The 27,071-nt window shown below is 46.3% G+C and overlaps 2 protein-coding genes across 2 annotated transcripts in view; one reads left to right on the top strand and one right to left on the bottom strand.

Annotated features, from left to right (window-relative positions):
- Positions 1–906: 906 nt before the first annotated feature.
- VPS26B (VPS26, retromer complex component B) lies at positions 907–23,515 on the bottom strand. Its single transcript, XM_044282006.1, has 6 exons — positions 23,162–23,515; positions 13,165–13,321; positions 12,675–12,839; positions 5,274–5,449; positions 4,763–4,905; positions 907–3,881 (listed from the first exon to the last, which is right to left on the bottom strand). The coding sequence occupies exons 1-6, from the start codon at positions 23,382–23,384 to the stop codon at positions 3,735–3,737; spliced, it is 1,011 nt and encodes a 336-aa protein (XP_044137941.1). The 5' UTR covers positions 23,385–23,515; the 3' UTR covers positions 907–3,734.
- A 308-nt stretch (positions 23,516–23,823) lies between these two features.
- Positions 23,824–27,071, top strand: part of NCAPD3 (non-SMC condensin II complex subunit D3) — an 86,561-nt gene continuing 83,313 nt past the window's right edge. Inside the window, exons 1-5 of the mRNA XM_044282004.1 lie at positions 23,824–23,928; positions 25,572–25,726; positions 25,801–25,963; positions 26,146–26,330; positions 26,499–26,666. Of these exons, the coding sequence (XP_044137939.1) occupies positions 23,862–23,928; positions 25,572–25,726; positions 25,801–25,963; positions 26,146–26,330; positions 26,499–26,666 (738 nt within the window). The 5' untranslated portion in view covers positions 23,824–23,861. The remainder of the gene's footprint in view (positions 23,929–25,571; positions 25,727–25,800; positions 25,964–26,145; positions 26,331–26,498; positions 26,667–27,071) is intronic.

The raw sequence follows: 27,071 nt of genomic DNA, 5'->3' as shown, positions 1-27,071 counted from the left end.
TGCAGACCACCCACTGAATGGACAATGGCGTCCTCACTGAAGGATTCTGGGGGTGCAGCCACTTTGGGGCTCCAGCGAATACTCCAACTGCTGAGCTAGGACTACACTGCGAAATGTGTTGCACAACAAAAAGAGTACAACTACAACGTGACATGTGACTCAACATATTTTGTAATGATTGTCAATGGTGTTGCATGGCGACGCAACAATCGCACAAAAATCCGACTTGGATGGATTTTTTGCAACAGTCACAGAATGTCGCAGTGCTACAACATTGACTATCATAAAAAAATAATTGTGTGACTTTTCTGTGACACATGTTGCCGTGTAGCCCTAACCTAACTCTGCAGCATGTTTGTAACCAGGGAGCCTGCCCGTATTGCATGCTGAGTCTGCATGTGGTTCTGACAGGTTCCCATTAAAAGGGTTTTCCAATTTCAAATATTTTTTAATGGGGTTGTCGCATCATGGACAATGGAGACATATCGCCAGGATTTGCCCCCCATTGTCTTATAGGTGCAGGTCCCACCGCTGGGACCCACACTTATATCGAGAACGGAGCACCGCAAGGTGGTGGCTGGAGGACTCTGGTCCAGCCACCACCAAGCCGGCTCCCCATGGAAGTGAATGAGTGTACCCTGCATGCGCGGCCTCTGCTCCCATTCATTTCTATGAGGCTGCTGTAAATAGCTGAGCCAGCGCTTGGCTATTTACAGCGGCCTCATAGAAAATAATGGAGGTCGCATGCGCCCTCCTTCGCTTTTGGGGCTCCGTTCTCGATATAGGTGCGGGTCCCAGCAGTGGGACCTGCACCTATAAGTCAAGGGGGGCATAGCCTAGCAATATGCCCCCATTGTCCATAATGAGACAACCACTTTAAGTTACACCCCCCCCCCCCCCCCCCCCCCTTTATCCAGGAGGACCTGTCAAGAGAAGCATATACGTAATGCTCCCCAATGTTCACTTCTGATCTTCACAGCACATCCCATGGTCAGAGATCAGATGATGTGCTGCTGCAGCCAATGACTACATGACCAGGCAGCAGCAATCCCCAAGTGACATGGCACGGTCAACACTGTGGCCAGTGATTGGCTAGCCCCGTCCCTGCTGGAGGTGTACATGTGGGCACCAAAGCACAGTGAAGTCAGCGGGGTACTCACTGAGCCAGATCGTCAGGGAGCAGGAAGTATGCTTACCTTGCCAGGTCCCGCTGGTTTGGGTGGAGGGAGTATTAATAAAAAAAAATTAAAAAAAAACACATTGAAGTTGGAAAACCCCTTTAATGCCCAATAACATGCAAGATAATGACTTTAGGGGATCTTCTGATGAGGTTTTCAGTGCGTTTGTCCTATGGTATTAGAGGCAGAGCTCCATATTGCCTTTGCACATATCCAGCGGAGAACACTTTGGATCTACAACCTGTAGTGAAGTAATTAAACTTTGTCCACTCCATCACACAGAGGACAGTCAGCCAGGTCATAGGTACATTAGAAGGAACACTTGGCTGATAAGCTGTGATTGACAGTCAATGCATGTACAGAAGAAGCCGCAGGTCACCGATTTCAAGAAACGTCACATTCTGATCAAGGGTCAAGACTGTGCTGGGAGAGGGTTGTAAAGTTGGTCCGGATAGAACAGAAATTCCAGAAAACAATCATCCATGAAACTTTCCAGTTGTAGTAATAGCTTATACAGGACTCTAGGATGAATGGGTTAAAACTTCTGCACACAAAGGACCTGGCCTCCGGTATCAGAACCTCCGGCCCTTTAACGGAGTGGTATAAAAATGACCGACACCATGCAAGCCTTTGTTAAGATTGCAGTCATTGGCTTACGGTGCACGTAAAGGTCCAGTACTCGGACAGGCGAATACTCTTTGTTGGCTTCTGTTCTCAGCCATTTCAGACCATGCTCTTCAATGTGATGACCAGCAGGAAGTCCAGAAATCTCCATGATCACTACTTTATGTCTCGTACCGTCAGGGCCGAGACATTTACACCTGTTTGTATGACGGACAGCCCATTATAAAGGGTTACTGGCCATTTAAGAATTGGACCACATTGTATTACGTGCGCTCACTCCTGGTGTGATTTCATCCAAAGAGGCACGCCGCCTGATGACTATACAAGAGCCCGTTTACTGCTGGAAGAGATGAGCAAATCTGCGAAAACCTATTTAACTGAGGAATCACATTCTGTTAGGGGGACATTTCCACACCATAAGTTTGGCTCAGAAATTTCTGCAAATAAAATCCAGTTGTAATAAAGTGAAAGGGGTTGTTGTGGAGGAAAAGACATGGGGTGAATCTAGGACTGGGATATGTGATGTGGATATTGCTGCAGGTACACCCCATGGCAGAATACAGTACATAGCAAGTAGATGAGCTTTTCCTAAATCTCATCCATGTGCAACATAAAATTTCCATACAGACTTCAAAATCTGCAGCTTATTTCATAATTGTAAAGGGGTTTTCGGTTTGCTGGGAGTAGACTATCCTATCCTCGGGGCAGGTCACCAGCACCCGATTGGCAGGGCTCTGACACCCAACACCACCATCGCTCCAGTGACCACTGCGGCCTCTTCACAGCTTACCAGGCACAAATCCATCCATTGGATATCAGCTGTGCTTGGTATTCGAAACCCAGACTCATTCAAATGAATGGGGCTGTGTTGCATCTAGTCCATGTCACTGATGAACATGACTACATCGGCCTCTTCAAACAGCTGATCGGAGATGGTTCTTGGAGACGGACCTCCACCGATCAGATATCCTAGAGGCCATTAATATTAAACTCCTGGAAAACACCCTTTAAATGTAGCTGGGGTGAAACCCACAGCACAATCGCTGGCCAGTTTGGTGACTAGATTACAGCTGCAATCCTGGACCGACCAAGGGTCTAAAGATCTCTTTGGTGCTAATAATTTGGGTTGTTACACCCGCGATTGGGCCAGGATCCGCAGCTGTAATATCAATGCTAAAATGTGACATCTGAATGAGGTCTTACAGAACGATATGAGACAATGGAGCCCAAAATAGAAGTATTTCAGCATCCTACATGGGAAACACAGCTTCAGAATAGCAATTCTCACAGATTCCCTCATGTCTTACGCCAGCAAATAAATTCCCTTTAATACACGCCGATCTATGGACCCAATTACAGTCTCTTGTATGAGGGTTAGCTTGAAGATCTCCCTTTATACGTATATATACTGTCTATGTAATATACAGGACCTATGACTTGTGTCATGCAGGGCAATGCTGCCTCTAGTGGTCAGAGCTTCTCACGTGAGAGGCGCTTGGAATGGACAGACAGGTCCTTTACTGGCACCAAGACACCAATAAACGGAGGTCAGCACTAAGTCTACAACCAGGAGGAGAAGAGGGCACTTGTCAGGTATAAGAACCCTCCCTGTGTAAAAGGACGAGCCTATGCTTTTCCAACCAGATATATTGGGCTTCAATAGTGGGATTGCCTGTGAGAATGACAAGCCAATACGATCATAAAAAATATAAACACAAAGGGTTAAAGGGGCCAGGCACTGCTCCTTCCCCTCCCCCCCACCCCTATGTTACTGAACGTCAAGTAGAAGCAAGAGGAACGGACAGCCGGCCTGGTAAGTGAAGCTGGTCTCATCCCTCTGCAAGCTTGACCCACCGAGTGTCCACGTTATCGCGGGCGGGCTTGGAGAGGTCCAGTCTCTGTTTAGTCACCGTTCTCCTACTGAACAAGCAGTCACTCATTCTCCTGGCCTCCTGTAGCTGCCCCGCTGTGTTGAGGCCGGTTGTCAGGGTGAGTTCCCTCGAATCTCTGAGAGGCGATGGCCGCCTGGTGAGACATGCTCTTCCTCACGATGTCGCCTTTACGCCATAAGACCACCTCCTGGAGGATGAAAGAGCAGAGGATTGTCATGGGCAAAATAATGTGAGGAGTTCTTGTGAATGTCAGAGGTGGTTCCCCCATTGTACACATGGCTCAGCCTTACAATCGTATGGGTGTCATGGAATACCATATTTCCCCTGTAAAGCAGGAGGGGGGCATTAGGGGGTCTATTATTATTCTTTTTTCACCTCTATTTTCTCCTAGACTGTAAGCTCCTGCGAGCAGGGCCCTCCCTCCTCATCTAAGAGTTGTGCATTAGTGTGCAACTCTGATGTCTAATTTGTACATGTCCCCTTTAAATGGTAAACTGCTGAGGAATAAGATTATTCTTCAAGGGGTGATGCCATTAATTATTTCCATACAGAAAGTCCTGTTTCAAGTAATATGCAGTGTTTCTAGCATAAAAATATTATTTTTTCATCTTTGTTCCATGTGGAACTTGGTACTGCAGGAAAGGTGTATTAGAATCAGTTTCCTTCCCCTGCTGGCAGCTGACCCTGTAGTCCCTTCTTAATGTAGAAGCCGTCTCTTTTGTGCTATACTACCACGCTACTGTACTGTCTCTAAACCTGGCTGTGGGGAGAGCCGGCCTGTTCGTCTGCCAGCACTCAGCTCAGACATGCATGCTGTTATACACTCTGAGCACCAGGTGGCGCCATACAATGTAAGTAAACAGCAGAACTCAATACTGGATTATTTTCATAACAGCATGTAAACGGAAAATCTGCTTCTGATTTGGCGGGGGTCCCGTGTGTTGGATCCCCACCGATTGGATACAGATGACCTATCTAATGTTAGGTCATCAGTTAAAAAAAAAAAAAAATCTCTGAAAACCCCTTTAAATCTACCTCCTGTCATGTACTACAACACTGGGACCTGACCTGTTGCTTGAAGTAGCGTCTCTCTTCCTCGTCGATCAGCACTAAATTGAGGTAATAGCGCACGCTGAATTTCTTGTTGATGTCCCTCATTGTTGGCGTCAGCTCGTAGCCAGCTAGAAACAGCCGTATGGGTATGGATTCACCTACGGCAAGAAAAAAACCAAAAACGTAATCCTCAATAAAAAGAACAAAAAACTGTTCCAAAAACCCTTGTGGGTGTATCTTGGGAAACTGCTGACTACCCAACCCCATGACGAACAACTGGCCAGCGTTTAGTGAATGGTCATACAAGTCTTATTATTAATAGTCAATATGGGGGCGATTTTGAAACCAGCTTTTCCAGACTCCTGTATGGCAATATGGCCTGGTGGTGGGGGATATAATGTTAGTCACAGTCGCCATTCAGGAATCTGGTAAGATGGGTGACCACCCCCTCTGGTTGTCTGAATTACAGCCATACTGGTTGTCACCCAGCATTCCCAGACATAAGTACAGAACTTCAAGATCATACCTCGTACTGGGGCTCCGTCCATGATTTCGTACTTGGCGATAGTGTCATTTTCATGGTAAACATTTGGTCCAGTGCCTGTGGTTTCCCTCTTGATGATATCGATCTCCATGTGTTTGATCTTGATCCGCACGAGGAGGAAGTAGATTTTCCCTACAATTACATCTTTAAGGTGGTATCTATTAAAGGAGAAAACATAGAGCCGAATATAAGTGGATTTCGCTGCAAATTCATTGCAGAGAGTAAAGGGTGTAGCAAAAAACAGATACATGTGAATATGGACTGACCACACACCAGACATCATGTAATGCGGCATACCGTGCGGTGGGATTTTAGTGTGGAATCTGCACTGAAAATCAGTACTAACGTGACTGGTCACTTACAGCGAGGGCCGAATTCTCATCTATTCAAAAACTACAGATAAGGCTCCTTTCACACTGGCGTTTTGGCTTTCCGTTTGTGAGGTCCGTTTAGGGCTCTCACAAGCGGTCCAAAACAGCTCAGTTTAGCCCCAATGCATTCTGAATGGAAAAGGATCCGCTCAGAATGCATCAGTTTACCGCCGATCCATCTCCGTTTTGCTCTGGAGGCGGACACCAAAACGCTGCTTGCAACAGCGGACAGCCAAACGTTTTCTCTGACAATAGAAAACGGATCCGTCCCCCATTGACTTTCAATAGAGTTCATGATGGATCTGTCTTGGCTATAGAAGACATAATACAACGGGATCCGTTCATGACGGATGCATGAGGTTGCATTATTGTAACAGAAGCGTTTTTTTGCAGATCCATGACGGATCCGCAAAAAAGAGGTTTGTGTGAAAGTAGCCCATCGCTGAGGCATGAGGCACCTTGTGCCTCATGGATTCTAGCAACATGCAATATCCTGGATATGAATCTGCATCATGTGCTTTTATCAATACAGCAAGATTTCAACAGTTCTGCAATCGTATGCCTAACATGATTTTGGATTATCAGGTAAAATGGAATTCTGATGGTCTGAAAAAGGGAGTGTCACCCCGATTTCGGACCATTTTCTACAGTAATACATGAGTAGTAATGCAGAAATGGCGTCCAGATCGCAATTTATTTAATTGCCACTCGTTACCCCTCGTCACCGCTGAAATACATTGTCAGGACTGCTGTGCATACACTGACACGCACTTCCACCCATCTACAATCCCATAGTTATATTACCTAGTTTGTATTTTTTTTTTGGGGGGGGGGGGGGGAACCCATGCAGTCATGGAGGATTTATGAAAAGGGAATTACCGGTAAGTAATTTGGTTTTTCCCTTTCATCCTCCATGACAGCATACCATGAGATATAACAGATTCATTTTTCTTGATTAGGGAGGGACTATGGCCTGTAGCCCCTTTCTACCAAAGGCAAGCTCCTGACTAGCCCTAGTATCCAATGTATGAGGGCTTGACCACGTTGCTGCCCTACAGATTTGTTCTAATGAAGCGCTTGATCTCAGCCCAGGATGCTGAAGCAGATCTTGTAGAGTGGGCTGTAAAAGATTTTGGTGGAGATTTCCCTAAGGACTTATAGGATTCTAAAATGGCCATTTTTATCCATTTAGATAGTGAGTTCTTTGTGGCCTTATGCCCCTTATGTGCGCCACTGAACTGAGCGAATAAGTAGTCTATTCTTCTGAACGTTTTTGTGATTTCTAGACAAAACAGCCCCATGCACGTCTAGCCTATTGAACTTCTCTTCTCCTTCTGTTTTTGGATTTGAACAAAATGATGGGACAATAAATTCCTCTTGTCGGTGGAAATTTGATACAACTTTCGGAAGAAATGAATTATCTAATCTGAAAACAATCCTGTCTGAAAACACAATACAGAAGGGTTCCACTATTTTTGGAGCTTGAATTTCACTTACTATACGCGCTGAGGTAATTGCCACCAAAAAGTTCTTCAGTGACAAATACCTCAGAGAGGCTTCTGACGAGGGTTCAAAAGGGAGCATTTATTAGTCCTGATAGCACTAAATTGAGGTCCCAGGGGGAAACCGTAGATCTTAGGAATGGTCTTAACCTGTCTGCCCCTTTCAAAAAACTAATAAGCTATGGGTGGTCCACAATTTTTTCATCAAACACAGCACTTAATGCTGATATGTGTACCCTTAAAGAGGACCTGTCACTTGTATAAACTATGTGAACTGAGTATGCTGCCATATAGAGCGGTGCCCGGGGATCTCACTGCACTTACTATTATCCCCGGGCGCCGCTCCGTTCTCCCGTTATAGGCTCCGGTACCTTTGCTTCTTAAGTTTAGTAAGCGGGTCTTCCCTTGTCCTGTTGGCGTCACCTTCTCCTAGGCTGCAGCGCTGGCCAATAGCAGCGCACAGCTCACAGCCTGGGAGAAAAAAAAAAAGAAGGAGACGCCCACAGGACAAGGGAAGACCCGCCTACTATAACTTAAGGAGCAAAAGGTACCGGAGCCTATAACGGGAGAACGGAGCGGCGCCCGGGGATAATAGTAAGTGCAGTGAGATCCCCGGGCGCCGCTCTATATGGCAGCATACTCAGTTCACAGTTTATACAAGTGACAGGTCCTCTTTAAGGTATTCTGACATAATCCCTTCTCAAATCCTGTTTGCAGGAATCCAAAAACTGCTCGAATTTCTGAGAAGAGACCTTAGCTTGAACACACCAACTACATACAGAAACTCCCCCAAACCTTAGAGTAAATTTTGGAAGTCACTTCTTCCCTGCTGGCCATTATGGTGTCAATAATGGCATCCGATAAACCCCTAGACCTCAATATCAACCTTTCAGGTTCCATGCTGCCAGATGTAACCTTTCTACTTTGGGGTGACAAATAGGACCCTGCGACAGCAGATCTTGTTTCCAGGGAAGAATCCATGGGCTCTGCACTGACAGGTTCTTTAGCAAGTGGAACCATGGCTTTTTTGGCCACAGAGGAGCCATCAAAATAACATTGGCTCTGTCTAGCTGGATCATTTTTAGTACCCTGGGAAGTTGTTGAAAGTCCCATTTCTGTGACGTGTCCACACCTACGTTCCCGTCAAAGGGGTTCAGGGAAAATAACTTTTCTAATTTTGCGTTTGCTGCTGAGGCAAATAGATCTACTTGTGGCATCCCCCATAATTCTATGATCTGAAGAAAAACTTGTTTTTATAGGCTCCATTCTGTTGATCTTCGAGAAGTTCTGCTTAAAATGTCCGCCTTTCTGTTTAGGGATCCTTTTAGGTGTATAGCTGACAGGGATCTTAAGTGAACTTCCGCCCAAGATTTTATTTTTTATGTTAACAGGCTCAGCGCTAAGCTTCTTGTTCCTCCTTGATGATTTAGGTAGGCAACTACTGTTGTGTTGTCTTTCCTTTTATGTAATGAGACAATGCCTTTATCACTTCCCAGACAGCCGCCAACTCTCTCTGATTTGAAGACAGGGGTCAATGACTGTCGGACCATGGTCCTTGGAAAGAGATGAGAGCAGTGTGCTCCCCATCCCTAAAGGCTTGCATCTGTCGTCATAACTAGCAGATGTTTGGGATTCCAGGGAACCCCTCTCATCAGATGTTCAGGATTTTTCCCACCACTGCAGGGACTGATTTACTAGTAAGGGAATTTGAACTACTCCCTCTTAACGATTCCTGACTTATGTTCCAACACCTTAATATCCACTGTTGTAGAATCAGAGTGTGGAACTTTGCCTATTTTACTGCACAAAGTCAAGAAACCCAGTAGCTTCATCGCCTCCCTGATTGTACATACAGATTGATTTTGAAATCTCAAGACCTTTTCGCTTATCCCCATCACCTTTAAGTTGGAAAAAAATGTTTCTTGAAGAGTAGAATCTAGACGGACCCCTAAAAACGTTAAATTCTGAGATGGGCAAGGATTTTTTTTTTCCAGTTTATTATCCAACCTGTCTGATAAAGGGCAGGGCTGTGGAGTCGGTAGATAAATGCTCCGACTCCGACTCCTCAGTTTTTTGTACTTCCGACTCCGACTCAGACTCCCCGACTCCGACTCCTCTGTATTTAATATGCGAATGTATTTTATACATTCCTTGAAGGAAAGAAAGAAGTTCTTCTAAGCTCTTCTAGTACAGAGAAGTAGTTGGGCAGAAGCTGCTGCCTTCTCTTTTGTGTGCTGATCTTCTGCTGAAGATAGTGGGAGGATCCAAGAAGGGACATTTATTTTAAAACATGATTTCCCTAGAAGAATCCCATAGTCATGTTTAAAGTTTAAGATAATATTCTGAGTTTACACGTTTTATAGCCTTAGCTGAATGACAGCAGTTTTTCCAATGGTTTACAGCAGGGATGTCAAACTCGTGGCCCTCCAGCTGTTGCAAAACTACAACTCCCATCATGCCTGGGCATACTACAGCTATCAGGGAATGATGGGAGTTGTAGTTTTACAACATCTGGAGGGCCATGAGTTTGACATCCATGGTTTACAGCTTCAGTCTTGAACTATTGACCCTCCATTCCCTTCACTTATACAAGTGTCTCTAGTCCTGCAAAACACATATTTACTTAATCCCTTATCAGTGAGAGGCTAGGTAAACCATGGGCATTGTGTTCCCTGTAACATCAGAACACAACACAATGGAAAGTATATGTATTGCCACTCCTAATTGTGCATTGCGTGCCATATAGTGAAGCATATGAAAAGCATGCTTCTTCACATCACTGAACGCGTTTGTTTTGCGGTTACGTGAGGCACTGCATGCATTGGCCTTTATTCTTACAGTAGAGAAGTCATTAATTATAACTGTTTATGAATTCGGACATTTAAACTTGCTTTTTTATTTTTTTATTCCAATTTAAATTTAGTAGGAGTCGGAGTCGGTTCATTTTTTGCCAAATCCGACTCCAGGTACCCAAAATTGACTCCGACTCCTCGACTCCGACTCCACAGCCCTGATAAAGGGTCTGACAAGTTATGAACAAATTGTTTTCCAGTGTTTGTTTTAAGCCGCCTACAATTAACAGATCGTCCATGTAGGGAATGATTAGGATGTTCCACCTTCTTAAGTGAGCCACTTACTCTAGCATTACTTTGGTAAACACCCTCAGGGCGGAGGAGATTCCAAAGGGAAGTACTTGGAACTGGAAATGAAACTCTTTGTTCCAGTCCACTAAACATTTGATCTTGGACAGACCTATGGACTTTCTCATCCAAGAGATCCATAGTTGCCCTGACTGCTTTGAATAACTCTTTTGTATCTTTAGAAGAGAAAAGAACGTTTTTGAATTCTGAATCAAACCCAGATGAATCCAAAGAGTCCAGATCCTCTGAATCCGATTCCTGTTCAGAATCTGCAGATTATGAACTGGAGACACTCATTTTGGGATCCCTAGGTTTTAAACTAGATGTCCCCGGATAAGCTATAGGATTTTCAGCTAGGGCAGACCTCATCTCTTCCCTAATTACATCTCTAACGCTGGGTTCACACCTGAGCGTTTTACAGCGCATTCAAACGCGCTGTAAAACGCTCAACACATGAAAACCAATGCTTCCCTATGGCTCTGGTTCACACTTGAGCGTTTTACAGCGCGTTTGAACGCGCTGAAAAACGCCCTACGCTCAAAAAAGTTCTTGAGCTTCTTTGGGGCGTTTTGTCGCACGTTCCTGTACATAGACTTTCGGGAACGCGCGACAATGGGCGTTCGCTTGTCTCTGTATGCGCGATTGTAAACGCCGGTACAATCGCGCACACAGAGCGCTCCTTTCAGAACGCTCAGGTGTGAACCCAGTGTTAGTTCTTCACTAATAGACGGGACTTGGTCTTTTGCCATATTGGTGGTACATTTTTTGCAGATTTGTTTACTATATGTATCAGGCAATTTTACTCTACATATAACACACAAGTTTTCGGACTAGACTTGGCTTTCTGAGCCCCATCCTTATTACGCTGCATACATACAGGAAAAGAGGGAGACAGAGGTATAAGGTGTTAGCATTAGTAACATAACCAGCATTTCACCAAAAAAAGACTTCCTTACTTACAATAGTAGGGCCCTGTGAGGTCTCCATTTGTCCAGTACCTAGCTCAGACATGTTTGCCTGCACTACTTTTGATCCCCTTTAAATACTCTTACCCTGGGTTCAGACCTGAGCGTTCTGAAAGGAGCGCTCTGTATGGGCGTTTACAATCGCGCATACAGAGACAAGCGAACACACATTGTCGCGCGTTCCCGAATATCTATGTGCGGGAACGCGCGACAAAACGCCCCAAAAAAGCTCAAGAACTTGTTTGAGCGTCGGGCGTTTTACAGCGCGATCGTACGCGCTGTAAAATGCCCAGGTGAGAACCATTCCCATAGGGAAGCATTGGCTTCTCCTTGTTGAGCGTTTTACAGCGCGTAGGAACGCGCTGTAAAACGCTCAGGTCTGAACTTAGGGTTAGGGTCTATTCACACATCCATAGTGCATTGCGGATCCGCAATACACCCGGCCGGCACCCCCATAAAAATGCCTATTCTTATCTGCAATTGCAGACAAGAATAGGACATGCTCTATTTTTTTCCGAAGCTGCGGACCGGAAGATCGGCGGCGCGCTCCGGAAATACGGATGCGGACAGCACACTGTGCTGTCCACATCCATTCCGTCCCCATAGAGAATGAATGGGTCTGCACCCGTTTCACACAATTGCGGAACGGATGCGGACCACAATTGCAGACGTGTGAATGGAGCCTTACCTGTAGACCTCAGATCAGCGGGCGACCTCCGCCATGATCTTGTGTGCCAATTGTAGCTCTGCCCCCTCAGCGTGCATTCCTCAGACTGAAAGTACCTCCTGGAACGCACGTGAGCCGCATCAGACTTCCGGTGGAGTCACCGTGAGTGCCGAAGGTATCGGATCGCGAGGAGGAGCTTACAATACAAGCTGAGGGACTCCTTGAGTGTCTGGTCACACATGGACCTCCACGCCCGACGTGCTGAGCGGGAGGTAAGAATCTTGAAGGGCTCATCAGCACCTCAATACCAAACTAGGGCACGGGTGCTGCCTGCTTCCCTCATGTGTATAAGGCATTCAATTTTCTTCTATCCACCGCCTAACGGGCTCACAGCAAGTGGCATGAGGATGATCCATCTCCCACCTGGAGGGACAGGAAGACACTGTGGAGGAGCCGGAGGAGGGTCAAATGTATTCTTCCTGTCCCTACCTGTTGGAGGCGGGTCATCTCTCATGGTAGGCCGTCATAGAGGATGAAAGGGAAAATAAAATATAGTTATCTGGACTCCTGATCTGCAGTACTACTCATGTATCACTGTAGATAATGGTCCAAAATCAGGGTCATGGATTCCCTTTATAAAGCCTTCTGTCCATGTCTTGGTGACCAAGTTTCAGACTATCGAGTGCCGGATGATTGGAATTTCACACTATGCGATGAGAAGGTTGGATGAAAACTTACTTGGACTTGTTGTACTCAAACTCGATGTGCAGACAATCTTCGATGCCCACTTCCATCTTAATGGAAGAATTCAGTTCAGGGTAAGTGCTGAGCGTATGAACCACGATGTCCATCTCTTTTCCGACGTCGTTAAGTCGGCGGCTGAGGGTGGCACGCAGAAAGTACCTGGGTAGACGAGATAGGCAAAGGTTACAACCGACAGAACACACACAAACCAGCTGCACATGTTATCTGACGGCTACTCGCTTGGTGGGGTTTGTAGCCATCTACCCAATCAACCCTACACTGACACACTGTGACAAGAAGTCAGGACAGGAGTGAGATTTGTGCAGGTGTGATCAGCTCAGAGGACTGTCTACACTCCAGCTGTAAACAAGAATGTTCCTTTTCACTAACAGCAAGCAGAGATCTTGAAAATGGTACAGAAGGTTTTGATTGTTGGTATTTAAAAGGTGACATACCCAATTACAGCTCATTATAGTCTCCTTACCGTAACTTCACATTCTGCCCCGTGTAGGACTCGTATGGCTTCTCCACGTGAGTAAATTCAAAGTCAAAACTCTGGGACTGTGAGATCTCTCCAGGACGCGCCAAATCCTTCACCAACGAGACAAACTCATGATGGTTTCCCCGGTCATAGTACAACTCTGAGGAGGAAAAGAGGTCAAGCATGAGGTCACAGAAACAGGGGAGGCAATGGCGTCCGTTCACTGACACACATACTTGTATGTATAAGAGAACTCCATACGGCACAAGACGTGGATCTCCTACTCCGCCTGGTACGGAGATAAATGTAATGCTACAACTGACCTCATATCTGTAAAGAATAAATCAAGGCAACTGGACTTACTGTAGATTTCTTGAAAACGTTTCACTCGTTCTTCCAACGAGCTTTCTCAATTCTGAGTGATTGTACAAACATTCTCTGGGAATAAATATGTAACTGAATCAACATCTGGTAATTATACCCAGCATGGGGTCAATCGGCCTCCTTATCCAAAACACGTACTTGACTGTCTTCAAAAGGTGTGACCTGTTTCTTTTAGATGTAGGTACACGGCTGAATCTTGACCAGAGGTTTTGGCTCTTCTATGCTGAGCCATACACTGATGTAGTTTTGTTTCGCCAATATACAGTTCTGAGAACTGTATATCGGCGAAACAAAAACAACAACTGAAACGTGAAACGTTTTCAATAAATCTACAGTATGTCCAGTTACCTTGATTTATTCTTTACAGATATACCATGACCTGGATAAATGAGAACCTTCACAGACAGAACTGACCTCAGTATCTGCGTCTCTTGGAGGACGAGAAAACTACTGCATTTACATATACATGCCATATCTCACGTCTTTCAGGCATCCTAGTGCCAGCTGCCCTGCCTCCCCATAGCTGTTAGCTGCAGTGGTCCTCTACTCCAGGACTGGTACGAGTCCTAATATATAGACCTGTTAACCCCTTAAGGACCCCTGCTGTACATTTACGACGTTGATGGACGTCACTTAAGGACCAGCACCGTACATGCTGATTGGGCAGACGCAGGAGCTGCGCCCGACTGATCAGCGGCATGGACCTGGCAGTCATTGACAGCCGGGCCCCTGCAGCATAAGCCGGCATCTGTGAAAACACTGATGCCGGTGTATTAACCCCTTTTATGCCATGGTCAAAGCTGTGTTTTTCATAATAAAAAAATAAAAATAAATATCAAGTTTCAAGTAAAAAAAAAAAAAGTAAAAAATTGTATGAAAAAAAATAAAATAAATAAATCTATCAGGTATTGCCGTGTCCATAACGACCAGCTCTATAAATATATCACATGATCCACCCCCTCGCCTGAAACGCTGTAGAAAAAATAAAATTGTGATAAAATCTTTTGTCACTTTACATCGCAAAAAGAGCAAACACCAAGCGATCAAAAAATGAGCCCCTACATAAAATAACCGGGGAAAAAAATAAAAAATAAATATGGCGCTCAAAATACAGAGACGCTAAAACATGATTTTTTTGTTTCAAAAATGCTTTTATTGTGTAAAAAGTGAAAAATAAAAATTCAAAAACATTAGGTATCGCCGTGTCCGTAACAACCAGGTCTATTAAAATATCACATGACCTAACCCCTCAGTTGAACACCATAAAAATAAAATAAAAAGCTGTGTGAAAAAAGCCATTTTTTGTCACCTTACATCACAAAAAGTGTAATACCAAGCGATCAAAAAGTAATTCGCACCCTAAAATAGTACCCATCATCTCATCCCGCCAAAAATTTGACCCTACACCTAAGACAAATCGCCCAAAAAACTATGGCTTTGGTATTGTCATGTCTGTAACAACTTGCTCTATAAAAATACCACATGATCTAACCTGTCAGATGAACATTGTAAAAAACAAAAAAATTGAAAGGGTACCAAAACAGACATTTTTTGTTACCTTACCTCACAAAAAGTGTAATATAGAGCAACTAAAAATCATATGTACCCTGAAATAGTAAAAAAAAAAAAAACTGCCACCTTATCCCGTAGTTTCCAAAATGGGGTTACTTTTTGGGAGTTTCTACTCTAGGGGTGCATCAGGGGGTCTTCAAATGTGACATGGCAATTTAAAATGATCCCAGTGAAATCTGCCTTTCAAAAACCACATGGCGTTCCTTTCCTTCTGCGCCCTGCCGTGTGCCCGTACAGCAGTTTACGATCATAAATGGGGTGTTTCTATAAACTACAGAATCATGGTAATAAATATTGAGTTTTGTTTGGCTGTTAACCCTTGCTTTGTTAGCAAAAAAAAAAAAAAAAGGATTAAAATGGAAAATCTGCCCAAAAAGTTAAATTCTGAAATGTTATCTACATTTTCCTTTTTATTCTTGTGGAACACCTAAAGGGTTAAAGTTTGTAAAATCAGTTTTGAATACCTTGAGGGGTGTAGTTTCAAAAATGGGGTCATGGGTGGTTTCTATTATGTAAGCCTCACAAAGTGACTTCATACCTGAACTGGTCCTTAAAAATTGGGTTTCTGAAAACTTTTAAGACTTGCTGCTAAACTTCTAAGCCTTCTAACGTCCTAAACAAATAAAAATGTATTTACAAAAAGACACAAAACATGAAGTAGACATATGGGAAATGTAAAGTAATAACTATTATACGAATTATATATGTTTTTAAAAAGCATAAAAATTAAAATGTAGAAAATTGAAAATTTTTCCAGATTCATGGTAAATTTGGTCTTTTTTTATAAAAAAAAATTAAATATTTTGACTCAAATTTACCACTCATGAATATACGATGAGAAAACAATCTCAGAATGGCTTGGATAAGTAAAAGCGTTTTAAAGTTATCACCACATAAAGTGACACGTCAGATTTGCAAAAAAAATGGCCTGGTCCTTAAGGTGAAAAATGGTAGGGTCCTGAAGGGGTTAATGGATGCTGATGTTCTCTACCAGGCAGAATCTTTAGGCACATCATGGCAACACAGCACACCATGCATCATGTCAAGAAAATCTATCCGGATCTCTCCTCATGATCGCCGAGGACACAGACACCATGAACAGGAGATCCTCAGGGGCAAGACGCCCATTGGCGAAGCTTCGGTAGACTCCAATGTCCAGGTAGATGCCAGCATAGAGTTTACCCTGTGAGACTTTACAATGGGGTGAATCGCACACAGACTGACACATCTAGAGTGCTGCGCCATAGACACAAACTAGAGTGCCAACAGCATTGAAGAAAACTGGCAAAATGAACCACGAACACAATAACTAATAGATGAACATTTGACATCAATATCCCACAGACAAGGGGCACTAGTAAATTTCCAACGGCCAAGCCCCCACAAAGAAGGGCCCACTAATAATCAGCTCACAGACATACGGGTGCATTCTGATAAACCTCACGCAAACAAGGGAGGCTCCCAAACAGACATCCCAAAGACAAGAAGTGGCCCCTAATAGATGAGGGGAGCCCCATAGACAAGGAAGGCTCCTTAAAGAAGCACTCCCACAAAAATATGTATTCTCTAACCGGTTAGAAAGGTACATGATGTAAGCTGTAGTGAAGGTAATCTTCTTACTAGAGAATGTATTTGAGTTATCCCCTCCCTTCTGATCTTCAGCCGTGTCATGTGACCAACAATCAGACTTTTCAAATAACACAGCATCTTATGCGTGGAGAGGAATACAGTTTTTTCTATGTATTCCTATGGGAGCCTCCATGTCAGTCTCATAGGAATGAATAGAGAAGTAACTGACTTCCTGTCCTGGGTCAGTTGGAGATCAGAGAGTTGGTCACATGACACAGCTGAGGATCAGAAGGGAGGGGATAACTCACAAATACAGTCGCTGGTAAGAAGATTACCTTCATTACAATTTACATCATGTACCTTTCTAATAGTCCAGAGAAAAAACATTTTGTGGGAGTGCTCCTTTAACTGATACTTCCCATGCAAGGGTCCCCCTGATAGAGAACCAGCAGACAGGGGGCACTGTGCTAAATATCACATGTACATTAAGTATCACAAGGGGCAGTGGAAAAGACAGGATCCCAAATTCCTGGTCTACTGACACACCAGGAAATAATGGTAGGGGCAGCAGATCTTTCCTCGTCCCCAGGCGCCCGGCAGAATAGCAGAGCTGGCGGATTTACAAGCTTTCCCATCAGCAGTGTTGGTTTTGCTCATCTTAAATACACTCCTCATATACTCAAACATGTAGTCTACATGGAGATTTCCTACTGTGTGTACTTCCCTGTCCACGTCCGATTATCCAAAAATGCCCTCCATTCACCACTAAAGTCCAATCGATGTTGGTTATGCAGTTGTACTCCCCCACTTTTGCAGTGTGTCAGTCTTCACTGTAGTTTTGGTATTCTATTCATGAATCAGGGGTTCAGGATGAACAATGCTGTCCAGATAGAAGAGTGTTGCACTGCACTGACTCGTAGGCCATAGAAAGTGTGTGGGTTTAGATATAAGATGAACACATCATGTAAAGTAGAGGATGCAGCATAAGGAGCCTCCTGGAGCATCTCATCCTCAGTAACCTCCAGCAGCAGCTGCTTCCTCTTCTCCTGGGTAGTGTCGCAGATGCTCAGCTGGGGGCGGTGTGGTTACAAACGCTGGCTCTTTGAGGTGGGAGATGTTCACCCGGCGACTCTGGAGAGGAATAACATTTGATCTTCCTCTATCAGCAGGCATCAAACAATCCAAAACTCAGCATGAAGCCACCATTGCTGGGCAATGCCTGTCGGCCTATAGCATGTGTACACAGGAGACTGAACCCTGGAGACCTGGTGACCACTCCAGCCTACATCTGGGCGGTTCAAGGGTCTCTACACTCTGTATCTACACACGTCTGGAGATGCAGTCACTTAAGAAATATATTAAATGGCTTCCTGTACTGATCCTGAGTTACATCCTGTATTATACTCCAGAGCTGCGCTCACTATTCTGCTGGTGGAGTCACTGTGTACATACCTTACATTACTTATCCTGTACTGATCCCGAGTTATATCCTGTATTATACTCCACAGCTGCACTCACTATTCTGCACTGATCCTCATTTACATCCTGTATTATACTCCACAGCTGCACTCACTTTTCTGCTGCTGCAGTCACGCTCCCAGTATTCCCCGCTTGTTCACTGTCTGCAGAGAGGTGCCCGTGACTCTCTCCCAGGTACAGGGCGCCCTCATTCAAGGGATTTTTGTGGAGTTTGACATTCATGGTGCATTCAACCAGTAGGCCCCCTCCTCCCAGCAAGCCCCAGACTGGGACAGGGAGACTCAGGACATGTGCAGGTTCCTTGTAGAAGTCTTTATACATCGGCAGACTTCTTACCACAACCCAAATGAGCGAGCTGAGCGGTACACGGTACGGGCGATACCCAAAAATATCCTGTGGAAACAATGGAGTCTACAACAGAGAGGAAGGGGGCACTGTTACCATGGCAACGGAGGCTTCCTCCATGATGGCATCTATAATTGAATAATTAGTACATGAAAGTCAACAAGAAACAGTGAAGGGCAATCTTATGCGGACAACATAGCGGTCAGGGTGTAAGGTTACAGGAGGCACTGTGTGCCTCACACCTCACTGACTACTATCCTAAAAACTGGGTCCATTCTGAAACTTGTCTACATCCAGAAGCCCATCCAGTCTGTAAACCAAGGAGCCTCCAGACTGACACACTGTAACAAACTATCAGGGCAGGAAACAGGTTTGCGGTGCTGATGTAGTTACCTCAAGGGGAGGAAGGTCTAGACTGGATAGAAAATGAAACAAACCCTCAACTGTGAGGAAGCTTCAACCTCTGGATGTGAAGAAAAAGGTTTCCATTCACTGACACTAAGCAGAGTGTTAAAGGAAATATTAATATTTTGGTAATATCAATAATATTCATATATAGGCGTGAGTCTATATACTATAAATACTAACTACCTCTGTTGCCTTACCTCATTCCCTGAACTGCATGCGCTATATTACTACTATCGCCGCGACTACACGCTGTACGTTGAATAATAAAAGGGATTTATTAAAACAATTACTCGTCTGCAGTCTGTCTAATTATTGCTATAAGGATACATATTTATATCGATGGACATATAAACATATATACTTATAGTCGCACACAGTGAGATATATTATAATATACGCCTAACTACACTAAACACAATTGCACCCCACAAACTATCTAAATAGCGCACTTACATACACCCGGTATTTAGCAGCTCCCACCCAACCACCTAGCTGTGGGCTACAGGGAGGGGCACTGCAAGGGTTAATACGGTGCAGGCCAGGGATACATGATCAGAGGGGTAATACAGGGCAGGGGGTATAGGGAGGGGTTAATGCAGGGTCTGCACGGTCCATCTCTTCCATCTGTCTCTCGGTGGTCATGAAGGCCCCCTCTCCCCCTAGTCCCAAATGCTGGACTAGTTATCTATCATAAGTAGGGGGAAGGTGTTTGGCCGTGGGGCAGAGGTGTGGATAACCCATGCTATAAACACAGGTTTAGGCTCCACACACACGTCTGTAGTGTATTGCGGATCCGCAGTACACCCGGCCGGCATTTGCGGACAAGAATAGGACATGTTCTATTTTTTTCCCGGAGCTGCGGACTAGATTGGGGCCGGGCTCCGGAAATGTGGAGAGCACATAGTGTGCTCTCCGCAACCATTCCTGCCCCATTCAGAATGAATGGGTCCGCACCCGTTCCCGACATAGAGGAACGGATGCGGACCCATTCCACGGACGTGTGAATGGACCCTTATGTCTTGTTTGGGGTCTGACTAGATCTCTGGTTAGGAAGCCCCCTGCTGACAGAAGGAGCCAGATAGGACAGGAGATTGCAGACTGAGGTGACCAGCAAACGGGCCCATCCTCGTTAGCATCTCTGTGCCCACTGCCAACTACCTGCCAGGGGGCAGTTTGGCTGTTTCCCAGGTACTAACGCTCTATGCCGCCTTAAATCAATTACCCCCAACATGGCTGCCATCTATGCCTAGCTGGCACTTCCCTCTACACAGAGGACCTGGAACACCTAGCGTATTAGAAGGCTGCCGACCGTTACTTTACACAATAATGAAGAGTTTTCCAAGGTTTTGAAAAAAAACTGGCACAGAGATGGGGGCTGCACAAAATTCTGAAAAAACAAACAAACAAACAAAAAAAAAAAACGTACTACCTTGTATTGGTCCCGGCCAAACCCGCAGCAGTCATGTGACAGCTGCAGCCAGTCACTGATCTCAGCGGTCAAGTGTAGAGGACAGGGACTGGCAGCCGTGGTCACATCAAGATGGATGGCACATGACACCTGGCGAGGACATCTGCAGGGGCACAAGGTGAATAACGCTTTTTTTTTCTCCATTTATACACCCCCTGCTCTGTGCCAATTATACAAAAATCTCAGAAAACCCCTTTAAAGGGATCAGTTTCAAAGTAATAATTTCGCTATGTCGGGGAGGTGACCTGGATTAAAACTATACTGCACTGATTCTTAAATCCTGAAAATTGCTTCTTTCATGATTATGCAAATGAGATATTCGGTGCACCAGGGGCGGGGCCACTCCATTGGATGCACCTGGATTCCCCTGCATTATCATTGCTAACTCCTCAGGGACTGACAACCAAACAAGAGGGGTGGCACTGGGCGGCGTTACTGGTGGAGCAATGGTGCACCAAATGGAGTGGCCACGCCCACAGTGCACCAATAACATTATCTGCATCTGGAAAGGTATGGTTTAATGTTTATGGGCACTTCTGGCGATACGGGCACCGCCTAACAACTACACAAGCTGTAGTAATCTCCGCTCCCCTGTAACAGGCCTGTCATATGGAAAGTATCACATGGCGCCCCCCCGATTTCCTCATCGCCGTGTCATACATGACCACCTGAGATCTCAGGGGATGGCATTACTAGGACACATACAGGGTGTAAGAACTGTGAAGGGAGCAGTCATCACGGTGACAGGTTCCCTTTAAGAGACCGTTCAGATTACGGCCTGTAGAGTTCAACGAGCAAAGTCTACTGCAGACCGATGCTGGCTCATCACACCTAGGGGAAAACTAAAATGGCCGCCAATGCAGCCCCCACAAGTGTTGCCACTAGAGTCCTAGTTATATAGCCCCCCATCAGCTGTAATGGTGGTCATACTGGCCGCGACCCAGCTTTTTCTGAGACCAATTAAAAAAAAAAAAATAAAAAAAAAAATGCTCAAAATCGTAAATTCCCTTCAGCTGAACACACGAAGTTACAGGCCTAAAGCCTGACCCTGGGTTCACACCTGAGCGTTTCTGAGACGCGCGTATTTGTTGCGCGTTTTTATGCGCATTCTTTGCAATAGTAAACGCGCGTTTGTGTGATTGACTGCAGTGTTGTCCAATGAGTCTATGGCCAAAACGCGCGACAAACGCCCCCAAAAAAAGCTCAAGAACTTGTTTATGCGTCGGGCGTTTTACAGCGCGTTCAAAACGCTCAAGTGTGAACCAGGGCCATAGGGAAGCATTGGTTTTCACGCTCAGGTGTGAATTTAGGGTGAGGCTGCACTACTGAGAGATATTTTCTGGTGGGCCACGGCTTGAGCAACAGTTCTACCCACCTCTATGGGAGTCATGTGACTCATATGGCGTGGGGTAAGAGGCCGACGAGTCAGTGGCTACACAAGTACGCCGGGCATTTAGTCTGTTCTCAGGAGGACTTGTCGCTTTTGCCTCATGACCCAGGCGAACAGAGACCACAGGTGTGGTGCCCGCTGCGCCATGTGCCAGGGTTACCCATGAAGTATGGGCTTTCCTCTGGCACTATGTGGGAAGGGAGGAAATGGAGCACAATATACAGAGTAGTACAGCTTTATGCCTGCTGGAAGTTGTAGTACAACTGAAGCCAACAGGTCTGCACCACCAGACGTGTCTTAGGTTTGCTGGTACTTGTAGTGCCACAGAATCTCAATGGCTGCTCCTAGCAATACATTACCATTAATAGTCCATTGGTTTTTCTGGGAATTGTAGTGCCCCCGCAACCCACACACTGCCCACCAGACTGCAGTCAGGTGCTGGGACTTGTAGTGCCACCGCAACCCACACACTGCCCACCAGACTGCAGTCAGGTGCTGGGACTTGTAGTGCCACCGCAACCCACACACTGCCCACCAGACTGCAGTCAGGTGCTGGGACTTGTAGTGCCACCGCAACCCACACACTGCCCACCAGACTGCAGTCAGGTGCTGGGACTTGTAGTGCCACCGCAACCCACACACTGCCCACCAGACTGCAGTCAGGTGCTGGGACTTGTAGTGCCACCGCAACCCACACACTGCCCACCAGACTGCAGTCAGGTGCTGGGACTTGTAGTGCCACCGCAACCCACACACTGCCCACCAGACTGCAGTCAGGTGCTGGGACTTGTAGTGCCACCGCAACCCACACACTGCCCACCAGACTGCAGTCAGGTGCTGGGACTTGTAGTGCCACCGCAACCCACACACTGCCCACCAGACTGCAGTCAGGTGCTGGGACTTGTAGTGCCACCGCAACCCACACACTGCCCACCAGACTGCAGTCAGGTGCTGGGACTTGTAGTGCCACCGCAACCCACACACTGCCCACCAGACTGCAGTCAGGTGCTGGGACTTGTAGTGCCACCGAAACCCACACACTGCCCACCAGACTGCAGTCAGGTGCTGGGACTTGTAGTGCCACAGAAACCCACACACTGCCCACCAGACTGCAGTCAGGTGCTGGGACTTGTAGTGCCACAGAAACCCACACACTGCCCACCAGACTGCAGTCAGGTGCTGGGACTTGTAGTACCACAGCAGCTGACAGCAATGCCTTCGGTCTGATAGCTGATGCTCTATACTTGCTGAGCCTTGTCGTTACACACGAGCCCACAGAGATGCCTTAGGTTTGCTGGGACTTGTAGTCCCCCTGGCAGCCCTGCAATGGATCACGGATGACAGAAGCCCCGTCCCCAGCACCTGTCACCGCCCCCTCCTCTCACCGATCTGCCCGATGAACTCGATCTTCAGCCCCTGGTGCTCCAGCCTCTTGCCCGGGTTCCGCAGGTTGACAGTAACCCTGCCGGACACGGTCTCCCCATCGTAGAAAAGAAAATATTTCTCCTTCTTGCCATCCTCGGTCTTGTGCTCCACCCGCCTGCGGCTCTCCGCGTCCGTCAGCGTGATGTCCAGCTCCGCGGCCGGCCCGAAGCCGAAGAAGCTCATGGCTGCGGCGGAGATGAAGGCCCAGTATCAAGCGGGTGATGATAGCAAGGCAATGATTCTCCAGCAGGTCCCGGTCTCCGCTACTAGGAGTCCCGCACAGCGCGCATGCGTATAGCTCGGCCTGAATGACGCCGCACGTAACCATCTTGCCAGATACCAATATGACGGCCGCTCTCTAATAAAATCCAACGCGCAGGCGCAATGCGTATGTTATTTTTCGTCCACTCAATTCTAGCGTTCCATTGACGTAATACTGAGGGGGCGTCATATTACTTATGGGCACCCGTTAAGAAAGTGGTGCCTTTTGCCATTAAAAGCAATGGCCGCTACAGGTTATTTTTAAACATTGCACCTCATTGGTCGAAGGCGGCGCACCACGATGACGTAGCGCGCTCTGATTGGAAGATTCGTGTTAGGTTTTGGCGCTGGTCTGCTGCTAACGAAGGGCCGGTAGTGTCTGCAGAAAGCGGCAGGCAGATGGGTGATAGGGAGGCGGTGGTCCTTGAGGCCCTGGGCCGGTGTGGGCTCCGGAGCGTGAAGAGAGGTGAGCAGTCACTCCCCGCATGCTTTGTTAGTGGAGGGGCGAGCATGATGTTTGCATTTATGTAGAAATATAGGTTTTTTTCCCATGTAAATAGGAAGTGACATTAATAAGGGTGATCTATATCTCAGCCTAGCTGCACTGTCTATTGGAGTCAGAGACTCAGATTATTACTGCTGTCCCCTATGCTTTACACTGTAGCTTCACTTATTCAGACAGGCTGCTATATAAAAACGTAAAGGGGTTGTCCGGGGTTATAAAATAAAAAAACATGTCTGCTTTCTTCCAAAAACAGCTCTGGTATTGCATCTCGGCACCATTGAATCCAGTGGAGCCGAGCCGCAATACGACTCGCAACCCACGGTCAAGGGTGGTGCTGTTTTTGCAAGGAAGGAGCCATGTTTTTCTAATCCTGGACCGCTTTCCGTTTTGCCATTGAGATCCGTCATGAGGAAAACGCTCCAATTTTGTCTCCATTGTCAATGGGGACTGAACTGAAGGGAATGGAGTGCACCGGAATGCATTCTGCTCCGTTTCATTGCGTTCCCATGACGCACACAAAAGCGCAGACTTTTTTGAGTGCGTCCTGGGATGCGGAGCAAGACGGATCGGTCATGACTCCCAATGTACGGATCTGTTTTCTCTGACACAAAAGAAAACGGATCCGTCCCCCATGGACTTACAGTGGTTTTAGAGATCGGCCCGTCATGGATAATGCAACCGGATCCGTTGATAACAGAAGCATTTTTGCTGATCTATGATGGACCCAGCAAAAATGCAGACGTGAAATCTCGTGTTTCGTGCATTTTCATAGTCTGCACGGAGCTTCCTCTGGTGTATTGCACTCTGGGAAGAGTTCTTGTTACAGCAGGCTCTGTACCGTCATCTCATGTAGGAAAAACGGATCCCCATGCATTATAGGAGCTCCAGTGAGTGCAGCTCTGGAGTACAAATTGCTGTCACAAGCCTTTAATTTGGCTATATAAACATCGGCGAGTCGTGTGTTGCACATTAGGCTACTTTCACACTCGCGTTTGGTGTGGATCCGTCATGGATCTGCACAGACGGATCCGTTCAGATAATACAACTGTATGCATCCGTTCAGAACGGATCTGTTTGTATTATCTTTAACATTGCCAAAACTGATCCGTCTTGAACGCCATTTAAAGTCAATGGGGGGGGGGGGGGGGGGGATCCGTTTTCTATTGTGTCAGTGAAAATGGATCCGTCCCCGTTGACTTACATTGTGTGCCAGGACGGATTCGTTTGCCTCCGCATCGTCAGGTGGAGACCATAACGCTGCAGGCTGTGTTTTGGTGTCCGCCTCCAGAGCGGAATGGAGACGGAACGGAGGCAAACTGATGCATTCTGAGCGGATCCTTATACATTTAGAATGCAAACTGATCCGTTTTGGACCGCTTGTGTGAGACCTGAACGCATCTCACAAACGGAAACCAAAACGCCAGTGTGAAAGTAGCCTAACTTATAAATGAATAGTAAAAGTTACTTGCGACACAAAGTCCATCAGATCTGGATATTTTTGTAACACCGTTGATATGAATCAGTTGCAATGTCACCGCGTAGAATCAATAAGACCACGTACTTCAGGTCAGGGTTTTGCTTTACTTCTGGTTCTCCTCTTGCAGCCTGGGTGGAGTCTGTCTGGGATTTGGACTTCACGGAGACGGAGCCTCTGGACCCTCGAGTGGAAGCAGAAATTGTAGAGAATGGCCTTGAAGTGTTTACCAACCTGTACGAGAGCCTCCTGCCTTTTGCTTCTGAAGATCAGGAGAACACGCGGGTAAGTGAGAAGCTGCGGCCTCGCGTACCTCCAGTCGAATGGCTGTGCCTCTAATTCCTGCCTGTGTTCTGCAGAGCGCCTGGGTCATGTTCACCGAGAATGACATTTGCCGGAACTCTCTGGTGGCCGTTCTCTATCACTTCATCCAGACGGGAGAGAAGAAGGCAGCAGGGGCCATGCTGAGAATGCTGGGCTTCAGTGCGGCTGGGTTGTATTTCCTTCTGCTGGAAATCCCAGGTGAGTGCACCCATCCCCCTACCCTATACGATGCTGATACCACGGATGACTCCATGTTTATATGGTCCAGCATCCTCTGAGAAGAACAGTGTTTGGCGATTAGTTATTGGGGTTATGCTTGTGTTTGGTCTGTGACTGGGGGTACACACGCCGTTATAACTTCGCCACTCTTTTGGTGACAGGTAGTGTTGTCAATCAGGTATTTCACCCTGTCCTGTTTGACAAATGTGTGAGCTGCCTGGAAAAGTGCTGGCCCCAGGACCCAGAGTCCAGCCGGAAAAGAAAGAAAGACACCGTGAAGAGCTCTCAGGGGGACAATCGTGGGGGAAGGAAGCGACCAAGGCCGCCCCGACGAGATGACACAGAGGTATGACCACAACCGTGCCTAAATACAGCCCTTAGATTTCACTTTTAGACCCATCAGTTCTGCACAGAAGAACATCAAAGCCCAATGATGGATGACATTTAGAACGGTCTGAGTCATATGATCACTTCTTCCTCCTGCATATGTTTCCATGTGTCTCTTCATTATCAGATGAATGACTTCTCGGACGAGGAGCAGGATGAGGAGGCAGTCTACTTTTCCACCAATGACCTGATGAATATCCGAGACTCCCTTGTCCTCCTGCTGAAGAACTTTCTGCGACTTCTACCGAAGTTCTCCCTGAAAGACAAGCCGCAGAGTGTGACGCACTGTATGCAGGTGAGGACGGGCCATGAATGAAGTCCAGCAGTCTGGACACCCATCTAGTCTGACATAAGCCTTCTAGCAGTTATGAAGTCGGACAAGGGATCTTCTTGGTTCTACCATCAGGGTGCCAGGGCTTTCAGTTTTTTCCTCCTAAACAGCACCTTTCGAGGTTAGTTCTTTGTCTCATTAAAACGCTCACTTGAATGGGGCTATTTTGGCCACATTGGAGAATCATTACCATCATTTCAGATATTTTAGTTTATGGCCCTTTAACAACTAGCACCGGTGTAGAGAGAAATAACAGATCTTTGATAGAATTGGCAGATTGCCTCATCTGTGCTCACCTAGGGTCATTGGGTCAACCCCATATATGCACTAAGGCAAATGGACAGCAGGAGTGTGGGGGAGAGGGGTGGT

This window comes from Bufo gargarizans, chromosome 2, assembly GCF_014858855.1.
Source record: "Bufo gargarizans isolate SCDJY-AF-19 chromosome 2, ASM1485885v1, whole genome shotgun sequence".
NCBI classification, from domain to species: Eukaryota; Metazoa; Chordata; class Amphibia; order Anura; family Bufonidae; genus Bufo; species Bufo gargarizans.
This window is presented reverse-complemented; position numbering and strand designations above follow the sequence as displayed.

Bases quoted from the DNA above. Each gene is read 5' to 3' on its own strand.
- VPS26B (XM_044282006.1), bottom strand. From the start codon at position 23,384: ATGAGCTTCTTCGGCTTCGGGCCGGCCGCGGAGCTGGACATCACGCTG. The intron at 5,450-12,674 runs GTAAGTTTTCAT...CTCCTTTAATAG, and splicing joins TTTGAGTACAACAAGTCCAA to ATACCACCTTAAAGATGTAA. The intron at 4,906-5,273 runs GTATGATCTTGA...TTCTTGCCGTAG, and splicing joins GGACGGAGCCCCAGTACGAG to GTGAATCCATACCCATACGG.